At 33.3% G+C, this 18885-nt stretch overlaps 2 protein-coding genes across 4 annotated transcripts in view; one reads left to right on the forward strand and one right to left on the reverse strand.

Annotated features, from left to right (window-relative positions):
- Positions 1 to 5356, forward strand: part of LOC111058008 (ATP-dependent Clp protease ATP-binding subunit clpX-like, mitochondrial) — a 30935-nt gene extending 25579 nt beyond the window's left edge. For both annotated transcript variants that reach the window (XM_039435692.1, XM_039435691.1), the window contains exon 12: positions 4989 to 5356. In XM_039435692.1, the coding sequence (XP_039291626.1) occupies positions 4989 to 5144 (156 nt within the window). In that variant the 3' untranslated portion in view covers positions 5145 to 5356. The remainder of the gene's footprint in view (positions 1 to 4988) is intronic.
- Positions 5357 to 11548: 6192 nt separating this feature from the next.
- Positions 11549 to 18885, reverse strand: part of LOC111057943 — a 55594-nt gene continuing 48257 nt past the window's right edge. For both annotated transcript variants that reach the window (XM_022345424.2, XM_022345426.2), the window contains one exon: positions 11549 to 15175. In XM_022345424.2, the coding sequence (XP_022201116.2) occupies positions 15001 to 15175 (175 nt within the window). In that variant the 3' untranslated portion in view covers positions 11549 to 15000. The remainder of the gene's footprint in view (positions 15176 to 18885) is intronic.

Here is an 18885-nt window from a genome sequence, read left to right on the forward strand (position 1 = left end):
TTTCAAATTCAAATTTTTTATTTATTCAAGTAAGTTACAATACATTCTGGTTTATATACAAGAATCTACAATAAATTACAGTACAACAGCCAATTATGCAACAAATTTCACATATTATGAAAACTTATTAATTACAATGAAGATTGAATGCAACATTAGAATATTGATAATATAGTATTGTAATGTAACTACATAAATCAGCGGTGTTTCAACAATGAATAAATGATAATTTCAATGAATAAATATACACCCCACTATAAATTATAGGTGTTGGGGTATAAGTAATTAGTTGCTTATTGCGTGATTCTCCTTAAAGCCTATTATTTTTAGTATTCGTTTTTGAAGTTTATAGAGAGGTTCAACATGTATAAAATTCGTAGCTCCCCAGATAATTATGACGTATCTTAAAATTGATTGCACTAAAGAAAAATAAACAGTTTTTAATGTCTCATAGTTGAGGATTTTACGGAGTTGATAGAATTTGTAGAGAATCTTCCTGATCCAGTTAATTGATAGATTAATGTGGTTGTCCCATTTGAATTTGTTGTCCACTATTGTTCCTAAATATTTGATTTCATTGACTTGTTGAATTGAAGGGCAGTCACACGGATTGTTGGTGCTTCCACAGTGATGCAGGATTATTGAAGAATCCGGTGGTCTCGTCCGTTCTGTCAGAGAAAAGGCTAAAAATTTCGTTTTTGTTGCATTTACTGTTGAATTTTCTCTTAACCATTTATCGACTTTCATCAATTCTTCCTGTGCCATATTAAAAACTTCCTCCCAGGTGTTTCCTTCAAATAGTATACACGTATTATCAGCAAAAGCTATTACTCTTCCTCTTATCTTAATTGAACATAGCTCATTTGCATATGCCAAATACAGAATTGGCCCAAGAACTGTTCCTTGGGGAATCCCAAACTTCATCGTTTCCTCTGAACTGAGATGTTCTTCAACTTTGACTTTCTGACGCCGGTCACAGAGGTATGATCTAAACCATTCTAGAGGAACTCCTCTAATTCCCATGGCTTCTAATTTCTTCAGCAGCAAACTGTGATTAACAGTGTCAAAAGCTTTTGCTAGGTCCAGGAACACTGCTGCACATTTTTTGTTATTTTCTAGCTTATCTGTGACAAAATTTGACAATTCTAATACCGCATCTTCTGTACTCCTCCCCTCACGAAAGCCAAATTGATTCCTAGATAGTAAGTTGTTTTTTTCCATGTAATTCACAAGACGTTTCTTTACCAGTTTTTCCTTAATCTTAGAAATATTGCTTATAAGTGAAATAGGAATGTAATTGGTGGCATTTGTTTTGTCGCCTCCTTTATGTAATTGTCTAACACCTGTCTCTTTCATAGCTTTTGGAAAAATCCCTTTTGACAGACTTAAATTAAATATGTGAATTAATGGTTTCACAATTACATTTTTTATCGACTTCAATGTTCTATTATTGATTCCATCAAGTCCTGGAGCACTGTCATTTCGCAAACTACTAATAGCTTCAAGAAGCTCATCTTCAGTTACTGGGTGAAAGTAGATGGAGTGTAGAGTTCTTGTAACAGGTTTATATTGGGATATGATTTGGTCTAGTGGTTTTCTCAAGGAATCTATTATTGTATCCGCCATTTCTTCACCTACATTTGTGAAAAAGTTATTCATGTGGTTGAGCACAGTTTCTGGATTTTCCTTTAGATTTTGGGATATGATTTGGTCTAGTGGTTTTCTCAAGGAATCTATTATTGTATCCGCCATTTCTTCACCTACATTTGTGAAAAAGTTATTCATGTGGTTGAGCACAGTTTCTGGATTTTCCTTTAGATTTAAAATCCTATCATCTATTTTAATAGCATTCAATTTCATTTTTGTTTTTGATTTAGAGTCAGTAGCATCTTTGATTACTTTCCACACTTTTTTATTATCCTTTCCAGCTTCATACAATTTCTCTCTATAGTATTGGTCCTATGTTTCATGAATTAAAGCTGTGTTAAATTTGACAGGTATGTTCCTTTTTTAATTGCGCGTCGACGTATATACAAGGTTTTTGGAAATTTTGCATTTCAAGGATAATATAGAAGGAAAAAGGAGCCTCCTTCATACGCCAATATTGGAGTAAAAATCAGACTATAGAATTATTCATCATAAATCAGCTGACAAGTGATTACACAGATGTGTGGAGAAGCCAGTCTATTGCTGTATTTCCATAAGGTCTATAGTTTCAATCACGGTATATAAAAGAAGACGGTAGGTGTCACGCGCATGTTTGTGATAAATTTCCGGTGTAGCTGACGTCATTTTATATCCGATCATCTGTTTTTAACAAAAAAATAAGTTCCATAAATTGCCAATAGGTGTTAAAAACCTCGGTTGGTGGCGATGACGCAATCTAGCTGGTTGGCCACTGCGCATTTATTTACCGTTTTCATCTAAATACCGTGGTTTCAATCAGGTACTTGTGGATGAGAATACTGCGTGAGGTCTACTGTTCACAGAACTACTAGTATTGTAGAACACATTAACCCTGGAAAGGTAACCTTCCAAAATAAACGCTCAAGGAGAACCATGAGTAAATTATTTTACTCAAATTCTAGTTTTCTCCCAAAAACGAATGGAATTATTTAATTATTTTTATTTATTTATTCTCTTATTGTATAAAACACTATAATCATGATATAATCATGACATTGGAGGAAAACTAGGCTGAGCCTGTATTAATTCCATTCGAGAATAAGAAAAACAAACAAGTCAAAGGCTTCTTCCAAATATCTCGAAGGTATTATTGATTTAAGATTCTTCAGATTCTAAATCTATCATTGGGTCTAGATTGTATACCAATACTCTAAAATTTGAACTTAAGTATAAAACTTATAATTCATTGAAAGAATATTCCAATAACCATTTTTATTCTGATGAATTTCGCCAACTATGATAGGAACCAGATAAAAACTGATAATTACATACAAAACAACTTTTAGAATTTGATGATTTCTCAATGAAAAGAGCGCTTAATGGTAACCAAAACGTGAATATTACTAAAAAAAAATTACGTGTAAGGTCAACCATGAGTGAAATTTACTTGTTTTTAGTTTTATTACTGTAGATTATTTTTGAAGTCAAATTTAACTTCTTTATTGATGCTGTCTCAAGGAGAACTGTAGGAGGGAGCCTTAGGCTTGGTAGGGGGCAACCAGATATTTCATTATAAAAAAATATTTGCAAGTACCATGCAGTGAAATTTAATCATGGTTACCCTCAAGAACATTATCATTTTTCATGTTTGTTTCTCTCTGCTGTGGCTATTATATTTAGGTTATTTTTAGAAGTGAAAAACTTATCATAAAAGATACAATAACTAAATTCTCAATTTCAAGTAAAAATATTCTTGGACAGAATATTGTGATATTGAGTGGAAAGTAAAAAATAGCTTAACTTTATTTCGAACTCACAGCACATGATTGCACAAAAGCCGGTCAAATTTTAACCTTGGTTAATTTTACGAGAACCAATCAGAAAAGGCCTTTCTGATAAGTTGGCTTCTCTGATTGGTTCTCGTGGAATTAATCACGATTAAAATTTAACCGGCACTCAATCTAAAATTGGGAGAGGAATAATGAAGGGCTCGCCTGTTTTTACTCTTCCAATATAATTTTTGTGATGAGTAAAATGGATAAATAAATGAATGAATACAAGTTTTCAATGAAATTGAATTGAAAAACACAGTTTTATACTTGTCACATCCACATTTAATATCGGGGGACCGAGCTTTCTTTGCTCTGGAGTGTAAAAGCATAGAAAATTTGTAACGAAAGGATGAATTTAAAGTTTATATTTATTTATTCATTTTCTCAGTCGTACAATTATTTTTACAGTTATATGAGGAGGCACAACAGGCTTATACCCAAGACTGTCCCTTTTCAAATTTATACTACAGTCCAAATCAAAATCTAGGTTAAGCTACTATAACTCATCAAAATAACAATTTATTCGCACTTCAAAAAACAAACACATCATCAATTACAAAAAATAAATATACCATTAATTCTATTTAGAATGATATGCTATGTTTGCTACAATATTTGTTAATACACTATGTACTATTCTACACTAACAGCATCTAGTTACTATTTTGGACTTTCTGAAGTAAACATGTTTTCTAAAAAAAGAGAAATTATTCAAAAATAAGATATTCTTGCTGAATTTTTCTTCTTGTGAGATCAGTTGGATGATCCCACACATTCACTCGTTCACTCTCTTCAATTACGGTATCGACAGACGACAAAATTCCCAGCTGTTTTTCCAAGGACGTATTTATCCTTTTAATGTCCTTCAGCGAGTTATCCCAGGGTTGAGACCTAGTGCAATCGAATGTTCATATCATAAACATTTTTTGTTCCAAATTTCGTGAGAATCGTTAGAGCCGTTTTCGAGATCCGGTCACATACAGTTATATAAACATATAAACAGAAATTGCTCGTTTAATAATATAGGATTAGATTTGTACACAGGACTGTGGATGTGTCAAAAATAAAAATCAATTGTTATTCAATAAATTGAAGATGTTGGTTACGAGGAAATTGTCGTAGTTCCAAAAGTGCAATACGCTATAACGCTGTATGTGTATATTTAATATACAAATAACAAATTCCCTGTAGATTCCAGCATTCGTGTGATGTCAATGTCAACGATGCCATTCCATTACCAACCCGCTAAACTAGTTTAACTTAAATCTAGTTATGATTTTAAATTCCATAAACATTTGTTTTTACCATCTTTGTTCATTTGATGCTGTGTCAAATATGTTATGTTGAGAAAGTTTGATAAAGAATTATATTTTTGTATAAATTGTGACAATATCTGATATGATACAATGTTATATATTTTATTTTATGTATTTGTATGACTGGATGGACTATTAATTACATTGTACATGTTTCTTTGCAATTAATATCTTATCTTACATGCATTAATGTGATTATTTATCTCTTTTTCAGGAAAAACTACTTCTTGAACCGATGTTCGAGATTCCAGGTTCAGACATAGTTAGCGTCCATATAACTGAGGAGGTGGTCGGTGGGAAAGAAAGTCCCATCTATATTAGGGGAAAACCTCTAGAAGAAGGCGAAAAAATGGAAATGAGAGCCAAGTGATAAAAAAATAATTTACAAATATAAAACAATAGAATAAAACAATTTTATTTCATTCGCAGATTATAATCTACAGAAAAACAAGAATAGGATAAAACTATTTTATCTCGACCTCTCGAAACATGATGTAATCTACAGAAATAAAACAATTTTATTACATTCACCTACAATATTAATATTGTAACAATTGCAATAATAAATTATATACATACTGATCACTTTTATTTAAATCATCGTTATTTTCTATAAATTTAGTTCAAAATCGACACTGAAAAATGTATAAAAATATTTCTTGGCGATTCGGAACCACTTAAGGCAGTTTTCACACTTACCGATTGTCGGCCGTCATTCATCGGTCCAATTCTATAGTGAGGTCCATGTATAATGGCTGTGTTTGATTAAATTTGGTGTTGCTATTCTTGTCTTATTATTCAACAAAGCAGATAGCGCTATCCCTTTCTAGTTCCGCAACTTTCCCAGATCGTTTTTAACAATTTATACATATTACCTATTTGAAAATATTTCATCTCCATTATGAACATTTATTAATTTATCGTTGAAAATCATATTTTCTTGCTGAATAAAATATATTTTGATTTTTTTAACAAGAATGAACCGTTAATTAATCAGATAAGCTGGTATCAGCTTTATTTTATATAAGGTAGTGACAAGGCAGAGAATCGGCAACGCTGTTCTATCTTTCTCCACTGCCATTATAAAGTGGACCTCACTACAGGTGTCATGGTGGTCGAAATAGCATAGTGTCGATTGGAACACCTTTCACCTTACCAAATATGTTGGCTGATTATCGGCCGACAGATATCGTGTGGTGTTGGTAGATATAAATATATCGCTCTGGCATCGACAGTTTCAACATGATTTACTCAGTTTGAAGTTTTCATCACACATTCTCGTACAAGTCAGTTGCATCAAATAGTGTATCGTCAAAGTAAAAATGAAATCAAAAATAAGGTATGGTAATTCATCAGATTTGATACATAGTCCAGTCAACATAGACATATAAAAAGGGTTGTGCTTGCAATATATATTGTAGTTCTGATTTTTTTATATATTATTTGGATACATGAGAGAAGTACAGAACCAATTTCTTCATGCAAAATTTCCTTGTGCTAGATACAGAGTGGCCCAAAAACCTCGTATTTTCGGTTCATTTTCAAGTTTTCAGCTATTTCCGCCAAATCCAGTAATCGCACAGAAAAATTTGCTCTATCCTTTTTTTAGTTTAAAAATTCTGAATAAAATGAGATTATTCGGAACTTTCTATCACTGATGAGTACTGAGTTATAAATTTTCAAAAATGAGTGGAATTTAAAGAAAAAAAAATCAATTTTGATGAATTTTAGTATTTGATCAACAATAAATATATGTTCCGATTGTTACCATTTAGATGTATAATTCAAAATTCCTCTGGGCGTATTTTTGTGCTCTACAATCTGAGATCAGGTAGCTCTCTATCTCATACAGATTTTCCTGGTACTCCTGACAACAATGCTCCTTGTATTGTGAAAAACACCTAATTTTCAGCTTCAACCATCATCACCAACTACATTGCCTTCACATTGATATTTCGCATAATGACATAAGTTCATGAGATTATGTTCTATGATAATCACCCGTTAGATGCACTTCATTTCAGTATTTCCTAGTGGAGAGGCGCGCTTAAGGACACCTCAAGTGGAAAAATGTATCCTCTCAGATTCCCCCTAAAGCCTAAACATTTAAATGAATAAAATCACAATTTAAAAGTTATACCCAATTGAAACATTCATTTTTATTCTTCTTAATAATTTAACATAATCAACAGCCTCTGAATACAAGAAGAAAAGATATACAGTATTGAATTTAAATTTTAGGTCAACATGAGCTTCCATCACAATTTTCCAGAAATGCCAGCCAGAAATGAAATTATTCTTCCAATTGTCAAACGTACTCGGAGCAAAGAATTTTGGCCTCTCAGGAGTTTCAAAGTCAAGGATAGCGGTTGAATGGTGTGCCACCATAGGCTATCAATAGCTTGGATTAACAATTGACTCATGTAATTTCTTCGGATGGAGGTCCATTTAGTTGATAACTTGAGTGTAAACGCAGCTTTACTGTAACTAAATGTTAACTCTCCTATTGTGAAATTCGCAAGTTACGAATGGGAAGCATTATTTACAAGGAAAACAGTTAGTTTAAAGTGAACGCCACTATACAGCTAAATGATATGGAGCCCAATAGCGTTATTCATTTTCAACTGCCAGCATTCATTGTAAATGATTTATATCAATCTCATCATTATAGTGCCTGATACTAAACACTGGGTTTTCTCTCAAATATCACAGACTTGCTATATTTTTCCATTTGTGTAATATTTCAACCTAGTTTCTGGTTTTTCCGATGTACATCTAGAAAGTTGATTATATTTTACTTACTGATCATCTAAATACAAAATAGTTATTATAAAATTGATTATATGAGTGGGATTCTATAATTTTTTACCTTACCCTAGTATCAATTCTTTTATTGAACGAGCGTCAGCGAGTTCTCACTTTTGACTTAAGGCCAAAGTCGTTGTCGATTTCTTTGTATGTTCTACATTAACTTGAAAAATAATTGATCAATCAGATTCAAATTCTTAACATGTACGATATTCTTCGAACCTTTTTACAGATCAAGCTCGTTGGCCAACAAAATTGACCCATTCCTTCGTCCTTTTTCAGGATATAAAAATAGCATTGAAAGTGCATAAGAAAAGAATTGTGATTTAACATTTAGTCAGCTGAAGAATTCATTGCATTCAATTACCAAAGTTTTTCCAATCATCCATTCATAACATCAGCTGAGGCTATTTGAAAGATGTGTGTATTTCTGATTCTATCATAGGGCTGAGTTTGCCTCTCCAAGATTAACCAAATCGAAAATTCAGCATTGACCAAGTGCAGTGGTGAAATACAAGCGTTCAAGTTGGATTTCTCAATTGAAGATAATATATACCGTATTGAAGAAAAACAAGATACTATCAAACAGAGAGGTAGTATCGATAGCTTCAGTATCAATTTGATAATACGATGAGCATCTATATCCGGCACTAATTTAATCATTAACTTATTCAGTTTCCAAGAACGCGGAACTCGGCAAGCCTGACCGCTCTCTGTCGTGTGGAATGTGTACACTCCCTTGAGGTGGAATTCCTAAGAGACTATACTCCGTACTAAATTACTTTTGACTTGGAGGAAAATGGAGGCAGATCAGCCAATTACAGTGATAGATTCATAGGTAGAAGCGCAGTTGCCAATTTCTCGATTAGAGTCAGTCGACTAAATGCTTCCAGACAGGAAACTCCGTAAGTCAACATGAGCGCTTGAATACTCACTAGAAATTAACCTAGCGCCGCAGTGCAGGATGGTTTCTCACAGCTTGGCGTTGTTGTCATTCGAGATGGGTGTCTGGCTTGGAAGTGTTTCGGCCGCATTGCAGGATGACTGTTAACGGTTGCCGGAAGATCAACAGCTGGATTTTTTTCGTTATTTTTCGTTATAGAGAAATTCTGATTGCAGATTCGTTCTCAGCAACCCCAAGTTTAGCCTAAAGGCTCAGAATGTCAACAATGTTTTTAAATAATTAAAAATCATCATGAAAAGTCATTAATATGGTAGTACACCACGTTTCTGGGTGACTGTTTACTGGTGACTGGAGTTATTATTGACACACAAAAATCAAAATAATCGTGAGAAAGAAAACTGCTGATGAACGCGAATAAGACCGCCACTCCATTGTTCTATTGTCTCGGCTGCTTGGCTGAGCCTGGCTGGAGGGATCAAATAACCGACTGGTTTGATCTTTCGTCTGTCCGCTAGGCGGAACTACGCCGACCATTGCTGGGTGGAAGATGTTACTGTGGCCGCTCGCATTCCCACCAACGCTGCTATTATTTGCTGTCTCAGCGCCTAGTCCGATTCAGCCAAGCAACCAGCCTGCACTGCGGAGCTAGGTTTAGAGAATGCTGACCGGTTCAGAACGGAAATTCGCCACTGTTGTATCCCTACCGCTGTATGCCTTCTCTGCTGCGCATGTCCCTCCCAAGTCAAAATTAATTTTGTACGGAGTATAGCCGCCGCGCGACTATGACTCATACTGCTATGCATGTGACGGAAGCGGCTCGAGCCATACGACTATAGTTTGTGTAAAATAAGTTGAGACTTGGACCTAACTTAATCCTAACAGATGCTTCTGGATTGAACATAACTTATCATACACATGATGATCATATGTGTGTGTCAAGTTCTGTTCAATCTAATAGAATCTATAAGGATTAAGTTATTAACATTTTGTTAATAACTTTGGTGTGAACGCAGCTTCACTGTATGGTCACGAGTCTTGTTTCAAATTTTCTGATCACTTGATGACACTTCTAGGGGTTTTTTGAATTGTTAATGTTAAATTTTGTTAATGCTGACATTCAAGTCAACTTTGCTAACTTTAAAAGATTGTCTGGTATTGAGTTAAGGGCCCCATACACAAGGGAACTTGGTTCGGGGAACCAAGTTCGTGTAGGATTTGTCCACACACTGTAGTGGGGAGAGCGAACAACCGTTCGTTACTTCAGTGTCTTCCGGGGTCTAGAGATGAGTGTTTCAAAGTTTGCAGCTGCTGTGGGAAGGAAATATATTGAATATATATATATAGATAGAATATATCGCCCTGGCGGACGAACCGAACAAATTTTTTAATCCAGATTGAAGACCAAACTCGTCACGAATTTGGTTCGCCAATTCTCCACATACACTGGGGAACTTAAATGGGGCCCTTAAATTAAAACGAGTGAATGGTTTTTTTAATAATATTGAAACAAAAGTTATGTTTAATTTGAATGATATTGAAGTTTAATGTATCAATACTGCATACACTAAACTAAAACAAGTTTATCCGTCAATTTGAGGTCTAATATATTTCAAAATATAAACTAATTTTTAAATAAATTTTGTTTCTCAAAAAAGCTGGTAGCCATACGTTTTTCTATAGTCACTGAGGTTAACAGAGATCCTCGTCAACACACTGTTTACACGAAGTAACACAGAATTACGAGAAAAATATAATAGAATATTTAAAAAATGAGCGTGAAAGGAAAAAGTCATGTCATTTAAAATATTCAAAACATCAACATTTCTAATTTGAAAAACAATATTTTGATGTTACCTTAGCAGTCCCCTATATCCAAAATCTGGTGTGGCGCACTTACACACTTTATTTGCCGTTATGTAAATTTCCATTATAATTTAAAATTAATCAGCTGACGAGATCAATTTTGCTATCTCATCCAGTGAATGATTTAATAGGATCAACAGTAGCTTTTCTCATAAAGTTTGCATTTGAATAATCACATTTTCTCAAATTTCAAGCTTATTTCCAATTTTGGGTAACATTTTGACGTTTCAATTATCAAAAAAAATTTCCTTTCACCCTTTCGTGTGATTTTCTTTCAAATTCCCACCTTCTAAATTTATCAGATCCCATTAATGAATAATTTTTCTATGCTAATAACACAATTTTTTCTATGTATTTGAACACGACATGCAGTCAAATATTTAAGTAAATAATTAAAAACTTTTACTAACTGACTGAAGTACTTTCGACCGTCTAGCGATCATTTTCAACAGTGCCGACCGGAAATGTTTTGTTGGTTAGAAAGATTTGGGTATTTATTATGTAATCAAAAAGTTTGATAGATTTGAAATATTCAGCTGTTCATTCATAATAACTAACTTTTTGATTACATAATAAAAATCATAAATCTTCCTTACCAGCAAAACATTTCCGGTCGGCACTGTTGAAAATGATCGCTAGACGGTCGAAAGTAAGTAAAAGTTTTCAATTATTTACTTGAATATTTGGCTGCATATCGTGTTTAAATAAATAGAAAAAATTGTGTTAATACATCGCAGCTTGGAATGGCAAGAAACCATCACCTTTAAATAAATAATCTCGTTACATTAGTTTTGATATTATTTTTGAAACCAATTTTACAGGATTCAAGATTTACCATCTTTCAATATAAAAGTGAAATTCTATTAACAGGATTGATTGATTATAGCATGGTATCCTCAAAATAACTTATGATATATAAATTAGCTCGCAATCATTTACATTCGCTCTAGATTTTTCAAATATACTTCTTGTCTCTCACTCAATTAAGGCAAATAATCAATCAATTATTAGGATTCCGCCCTAATAAAGTCAAAGAATCAATCTCTCATCAGCTTAAAATTATAAATAAATACTTATTCTATTTTCAATAGGAAATTTATTCCCAGAAATAATAGCTATTATAAATAACAGTTAAATTAATTAGTCATTTATTTAAGGAATAGGCCAGTTGAGCTCTGCTCTCCAATAAATTCCAATAGATCTAAATATAAGAGTGTTGACACAATAGCAGTCCGCAAACGTGTGAACTGAACACTCCCAAGAACCAATTGTATCATTTTTCCACCTAGAAGAGCAGAAATTCTTTGGATTGGAAATGTTGCATATCAGATTACCTTAGGACTGACAGCATTGGTTAGATGAGAAAGTTTATTTATTGGGAATACTGTCCATTTGAAATATATCACAGCTCTATCTAACACTCAGTGCCGGTTGCAAGAAGCCGTCTTTTCTAAAAGGCCTTCTCTGATTTGTTCTCGTGAAATTAATCACGGTTAAAATTTAACAGGCTTTTGTGCAACCAGGCTTCAAATGTCAACAATTGTCAGCAGTTACAGATTGGGTCATTAGTTAGTAGTCGAGATAACATCAATAATTACATGTCATTATTCACTCTTCTTTTCAGAGGCAGTTAATATTAAAACACACAATAAAAAACTATCTAGTAACCTTTATTTCATTTCAACACTACTGTTCCCTACTAGTTTCAACTCTTCTAAAGCCCTTACTTTTTAAAAATGATATACACTTGAAAATTGTTCTTGAAGTAGGCCCGGTTACACAAGGGCCAATTAAAATTTAACCATGATTAATTTCACTAGATCCAATCAGATAAGGCGTTTTTGAAAATACGGCTTCTTTGATTGGTTCTCGTGGAATTAATCACGATGAAAATTTAACCGGATTTTGTGTTGAAATTAGATAAAGAGTACTTGATAGTTTGTCATAGAGTGTTTTACATACGAGGCAAGTTTGAAAAGTTTCCCACCTTCACATGAAGGTGATAACCCTCGTGAACAAGATCTTGTGTATTTTCTTAGTCATGTTTTAATAGTTGATGAAATTTCCGCAATTTTGAACACGAGGTTTTCATTAAGTAGTCGATGTCGGGTGCCGTGTCTGCTCACATCACACCAAAAACCGTTCAAAAGTACACTTATTTTCAGTTCTGAATGATCAGTAATGCATCCAATTCTAAATTAATAATACATAAATTGAGTTGTAATTGGGCAAATTTGGTGTGATGTGAGCAGACACGACACCCGAGATCTCCTAACGCAAACGACTGTAGCATAAAATCCACGCGTTTAAAATAGCTCTTACAACTATTATGACCATGAAAATACACCAGTATCTGTTCACGAGCGTTGTCATTTCCATGGTTAGGTCGGAAACTTTTCAAACTAACCTCTTAATTACTTTTATTCACCAATATTGAGTCATCTGATTTGTTCATTATGTTCAACAATAGATGTAGTGTCATAACCAAGTATTTGTATTCGCCAAATTGAAGGCATTATGAGTGAAATTTACTTCAAACTGTCAGAATGAAGTGGATCTCAATATAGTCACCAAAATTAGGACAACAAAATACATTAATATAGCGCGATTCATTCCGAAATTTCAGCATTGTTTGAGTGATTACTCTGGACTTGTAATAATTTTCCTTCACATGGCTGTTGTTGGGGCTTTTTCTTAGGACTCAAGTCACACAGTAAAAACCATGCAGTCATACGTGTATGATCATAATAGCCGCATAGATAGATCAAACATTCGATTACCTACTAAACTCGTGTTAAGACTACCAAACATTCTATGATCAAACATGATGAACATTCTATGATAAACATTCATCACATATCTATGATCTGATGTATGATGATCATACATAATATAACTTTGTAATTAGCCCCTTTACGCAAGTTAAATCTGGATATTTATGAAATTCAAATTTTGTTACTTACACATTATGAGAACTGTTATACAGAGTGAGTCATATTTATGGAAACCCTTCAATAAGATGGAGATTATTGTATACATATTACTGTAACTTTCAGAATACGTTATTGGTCGAATACTCTACCTTTAAACGCACAACTGAACCCCTGAGTACTTTAATCTTTACTCAACCACTGATAAGGGGATGACTTAGGGGTTGTAACTCGAATATTTTAAAAATATAAACACCCATTATGTAGTACATCATTCTAAAGGACTTTTCAAAACAAGAAATATGGCATCAATAAAAATGTTCTATGATACTTGTATCCAAAATAGCACTGATTGAACTTTATCAATAATTTCTTTAAAACTGGAACCTCAATCAGCCGTCATTTTGGATAAAAGTTTCATAGACATTTTTATTGTATCATCTTTCTTGTTTTAGAAAGGCCTTTAAAATGATGTAGCACACAATGGGTGTTTACATTTAAAATAGGCTAATCGAGTTACAACCCCTAAGTCACCCGTTATGAAGGGTTGAAATTCAGTTGTACGTCAAAAGGTAGAGTTATTGACCAATAACTTATCCTGTAAGTTACAGTATAATATAATATACAACATTCTTCAACTTTTTGAAGGGTTCCCATACATATGGCTCACTCTGTATACAGAAAACTGTATCATGAGATGTTTCATTTTGATAAGCGAAATATGGGTTGATTTACTGTTTATAAACTGATGTATGTGTAGAACATGTACCTTTTAACACAATTTTGGTAATTTGATAATGGTAACAGATGTTCCAATATTTCAAAGCGAATTGATTATTAATAACAGCATACTATCTAAAACCAAACGAAGGCAACTGAAGCACAGTGCCCAAAACAGTTTTAATCATTACTATTCAACAGTTCACAGAGGAACGACTTTGGACGATTTGTTAGACTAAATTTCGGAACGAAACAGAAATTTTTAGGTGGGTCTGTTTTTTAATTCCATTACTGCAATTAATATGGACATAACCTAAATAATATTTTTTTGACAATTTGAGGCAAAATTTAGATGTAGTTTAAATATTAGGCAAAATTGAATATTTAGGCAAAATTTAGAAGTTTTGGGCAATAGCCTGTTTTTTTCTTTCCTGACAATTGTATTGTTTGCTCTATCAATAGATAAATAAATAGATTTTTAATAAATAATGCTTTCCAAATAACAAATGCTGATTGTTCGAAATGAATCTTACAATATTTAACAAAATTAATATAATAATTCTCAATTTTCAGTAGAAAAGTGCTATTCACCAAAATGGCGTCATAATAATTCATGTACACTACTACAGTAGTAAAATGCCAACTTGTGATGACATAGCTAATTGTCTGTCTATGAATCAGTGTTTTTCGTTGATTCACTAATAACTGTGACATCCTCTAACACAGACTTGTCTCTGTTTAGTTGCAAACGCACTGCACTGCACACTAGTCCGGACCCAACTGGTTCACCAACAGTGCGTCGTGTCACAGCCATTAAAAGGCAACGGTGAGCACGGTGTGAACACTCCCATAAGAGCCAATGTGTTTCACCAATAGTGCGTGTCACTTTGTTGGTGCGACCACACAGACTGCCAGCACAAGGCAACATTGTCGGTGGATAGTGACGGTGACGGTGACGGTGAGGCGGTCGCGGTCGGTTGCCTCATGCTGGTTGCGTACTCCTAGCTGGTAGCCAGTCGCTGTCGCTTGGCAACTGGTTGGTCGGGGTGCATCATGCGTCCAAACATGTACTTCATCTGTGGCATGTAACACACCACATCGCGACATTGGATCAGAGCCAATGGCTCGTCTATAGATTTGCACTTCTGGTGCTGATGTAGAACTCGCATTTGTTGTCTGCAACAAAACAAAATATTTCATTAATATTAAAACCAATCCACTTATATGGGCTACTTTTGTACAAATTAATAAAAACAATATGAAAACTTGTAGTACTCTTTATTATTAAAAAAGTTAAATATTTCAACGACTAGTTTCGACCATAACTTAATTCATTTTAAAGTTCAAAAAAACGTTTGAACTTGAAAATAACCTAAGTTATGGTCGAAACTAGTGGTTGAAATATTTAAAAGATTTTAATAATAAAAGGCATTAAAGGTTTTTATTAATTCATTAATATTGTACATATAATATTACATAGTATCCTTTTTTAAATTCATTTATTTTGCTATAAAATAATACAGATTGATAAAATAAATATTATAAATTACAAAATAAACAATCTTTTATATAAACACTTAATATTAAGCATTAAATTTCAAATTTCATTTATTGCCCAAGAGACATGATATAAATTATTGTATAGGCACTGTCAATATAAATAAAAATCACACAAATTAACACTAAACAGAAAAAAATTATCACATCATTGTATGCTGTCTAACCTAATGCTAAAATACTGTTCTAAACTATAAAAAAATCTTCAAAAGGAACTTATTAATTTTCTATTTGTATTCATTCTCTGGTAGTTCTCTTATAAATGTATTGGTAGGTGGTTATAAAATCTGATTGCCCAGGCCTTAAACCTAGTATGACTAGATCTGTAATAGTGAAATTCATTTCGGATGTTCATGATTATCAAGGAGACTTTTGGAGAAAGATGTTTTTATATGTATTGTTACATAAAATTTGAGTCACACATTGAATAAATTTGTTTAAATTTATTATTAAATCCAAATTTATCTATTAATAAGAATGAAAAAAGGCCTATAACCTGTCTCAAGTTTTGTTGATAAAAAAATTCAAGTTGAATCGTCATTCATGTATTATCCCGTACATGTATAGGCTAATCCTATCCTTTATAATCTATATTATAATAAGAGAGAGTAGGGTTGTGTTTGTTCGTGTGTTCGTTTGTTCGCATCAAAACATGTCAACTTGTGGATTGCATACAGGAAAAACGGGAATGATTTAGATCTCCAAATTTTGCTCATAGATTCTAAAAATATCAATCTCGTGCACCTGGAAGCCCAAATTTTAATTTTCCTTCTAGATTTTTCAGAATTAATGTTTAAATTTCATTAATGGTACATTCGATTTCATTAAAAAATCACCAAATCATATGGTCGAAATTAAGAAAGGAACATCTGTTTCTATATTGCTTTCTACCTGAAAAACATAGTTTTGAAACTTCGTTTTCCTGATGCAATGTTTAGACCTACACGTGGCATGGATTATTAATTTTTCAGTTAGAACAATTTTTGAGACAATGTGCTAAAAAAACGTCTACAGTTTCATCAATGCTGTATCGGCAATATAAAAACGCATGCATTTAATATGTCTTTGAATGAAGGTTTTGTTATTTACATAAAGAAATTATATTCTTCCATTTTTATTTAATTGAAATTTCAAAATTATTCAAGCCCTGATAGAATGACTGACTCACTGTACAGTCAGTCGAAAATTTTGATATTGGAATGAGGGGTATTTTGGCAAGCTGAGCAAAAAAAAAATAAGGTCATATTAATCCTTTTCGTTATATCTTCAAATGAAAAATGAGTTTTGTGGGTTGTCAAAACTCCCTCTGAAAGGGAAACTATTCAACTTATTCTATCTTTTAGTAAAATAACAATGATCATCCATCCATCTTCTATACTATAATAAAGGAAAGAACTGGATTATAAACGTAGCCTATACAGATGTAAAGTATAGGGAAATTATGTTTGACTCATTATCACGTCAGAACTACTGAACTGATTAACTTGAAATTTTGCATATAGATTCTTGCTTAACCGAGGGTGGTTATCGACCAATTTTAAATTCTTCAAGATTTGATTACATCAAGTTTTCAGTTTGTCAAATTTCAAATATTTGTCATGCTTCCAGTTTGTATGGAAGCAGCAGAAGATTTCTCTTGAAAGGGAAATTAGAAGATAGGTATGAATGGGGATCCTTTTTTTGAATGATAAAAAAAGGTTTTCCGTCACACCAAAATTTTTTCCGCCATTTTGAATCCAAGTTCTTTTTTTAATTGAAAGGTGGTCATACTGATTTACTTGAAATGCAGCATATAAATTCTTAATCAACCGAGGATTCTTATAGGCCTATTTTGAATTCTTCTAGATTTCATTACGTCAAGTTTTAAGAAAGACCCTTGCGAAGCACGGGTTACATGCTAGTAGTAAATATGAATAGATAAATATCTACTAACAGAATTTGTACCAATTTCACACTTTCAAGAGCGAATATCTCGAAAGCTGTTCGAAATATCACAAAACTCCACTGAATAAAAATTGTATAATTATTTATGAAGCTTCAAATTTGAACTTTATTAATTCATTCTTTATTCATTCATTTATACAATTAGCCCAGTCAAATAGTCATTATAATGCGGCCCGACCAAACAAAAATTAAGGTAATTGATTTTATTGTTCTAATCGGTCAATTTGGGTATTAGTAAGAGTAATCTATGGTTTCCCACCAAAATTTCTGAAAGCATAACTTTTGGCAGCCTGAAAACCAAGAGATTTTGGTACTTTTTCAGCTTTTTCACGATATCTCCAAAACCAATTGTTCAATCGATATTTTTGTTCTATTATGTTTTGAAGAGCATTAAATTCTCTACAATTTTTATCCCCTTTTCTATCTGCAATAGGAAGCGAGTTGTAGCTCGTTGAAAATTGGTAATTTTTCTCAACTTTGCGAAAGATCGCTAAATCCATGTTTTTTCCTTTTCACTTCTTATAAAGTGGTGTGTGGTATTTTCTGATCGTAATTAGAGTTTTACTAAGTTATCAATAAAATCACTAATGATGGAGTTGGAACAAAAAAGGTATCTTTCAGGGTGGTGATTTAATTTATGACTCATGATTTGTGCGCTAACTTCTTTTGGCTGAATTCAGACCAACTGCTAATTGCTAAAAACGGTCATTGTTGGAAATAAAAAGTGCACGTTATACAGTGTTATAGTGTGAAAATTATAAAGTATTCACTAGAGTAGATTTCATAAAAATAGTCCAGATGAGGATGAAACAGCAGAGTGCCTCCTCAACACCCCCCCTCCCCCATCAAAACACCAAACGACGTTAACAATTCATCAGGTTTAAATATGAAATATGAATGTACTTTTATTTATAATTAGCTGATTTGGCAACGTTGCATCAACTCTCACAGGACTATAAACTCACTCTTAGGTGAATAGTCCCTACTCCAGTAAGAACTATAAAATCTACTCTAGTGGTTACTCCAGTTTTGAGGAAGTCATACCTATTATTGCTGCCTCCGTGGACGTTTGGATGGGCCAGGTTGTTTTTTGTTTATCTCCTGGTGCTCTGGTGCTTTGCCGGCCTCATTGTCATCATCATTTTCAGGGTTGCCAGAGTCCGGGGACAGGTCATCTTCATTCTCAAGGTTTGCCACCCCCATATTTTCGCAGTTTATCCCATCGCAATTTTTGCAGATGGGTGAATATTTCAGTCCTGCTTTGATGCATGTATATGCCCTACTGCATCTAGTCTTACATTAGCAGGACACAATGTGCTGAAGAGACTCTGGTGCAGGCTGCTGTGACATTGGTGTAGGCTGAAGAACACTGCCATCACCACTAA

This window comes from Nilaparvata lugens, chromosome 9 (assembly GCF_014356525.2).
Source record: "Nilaparvata lugens isolate BPH chromosome 9, ASM1435652v1, whole genome shotgun sequence".
NCBI lineage: Eukaryota > Metazoa > Arthropoda > Insecta > Hemiptera > Delphacidae > Nilaparvata > Nilaparvata lugens.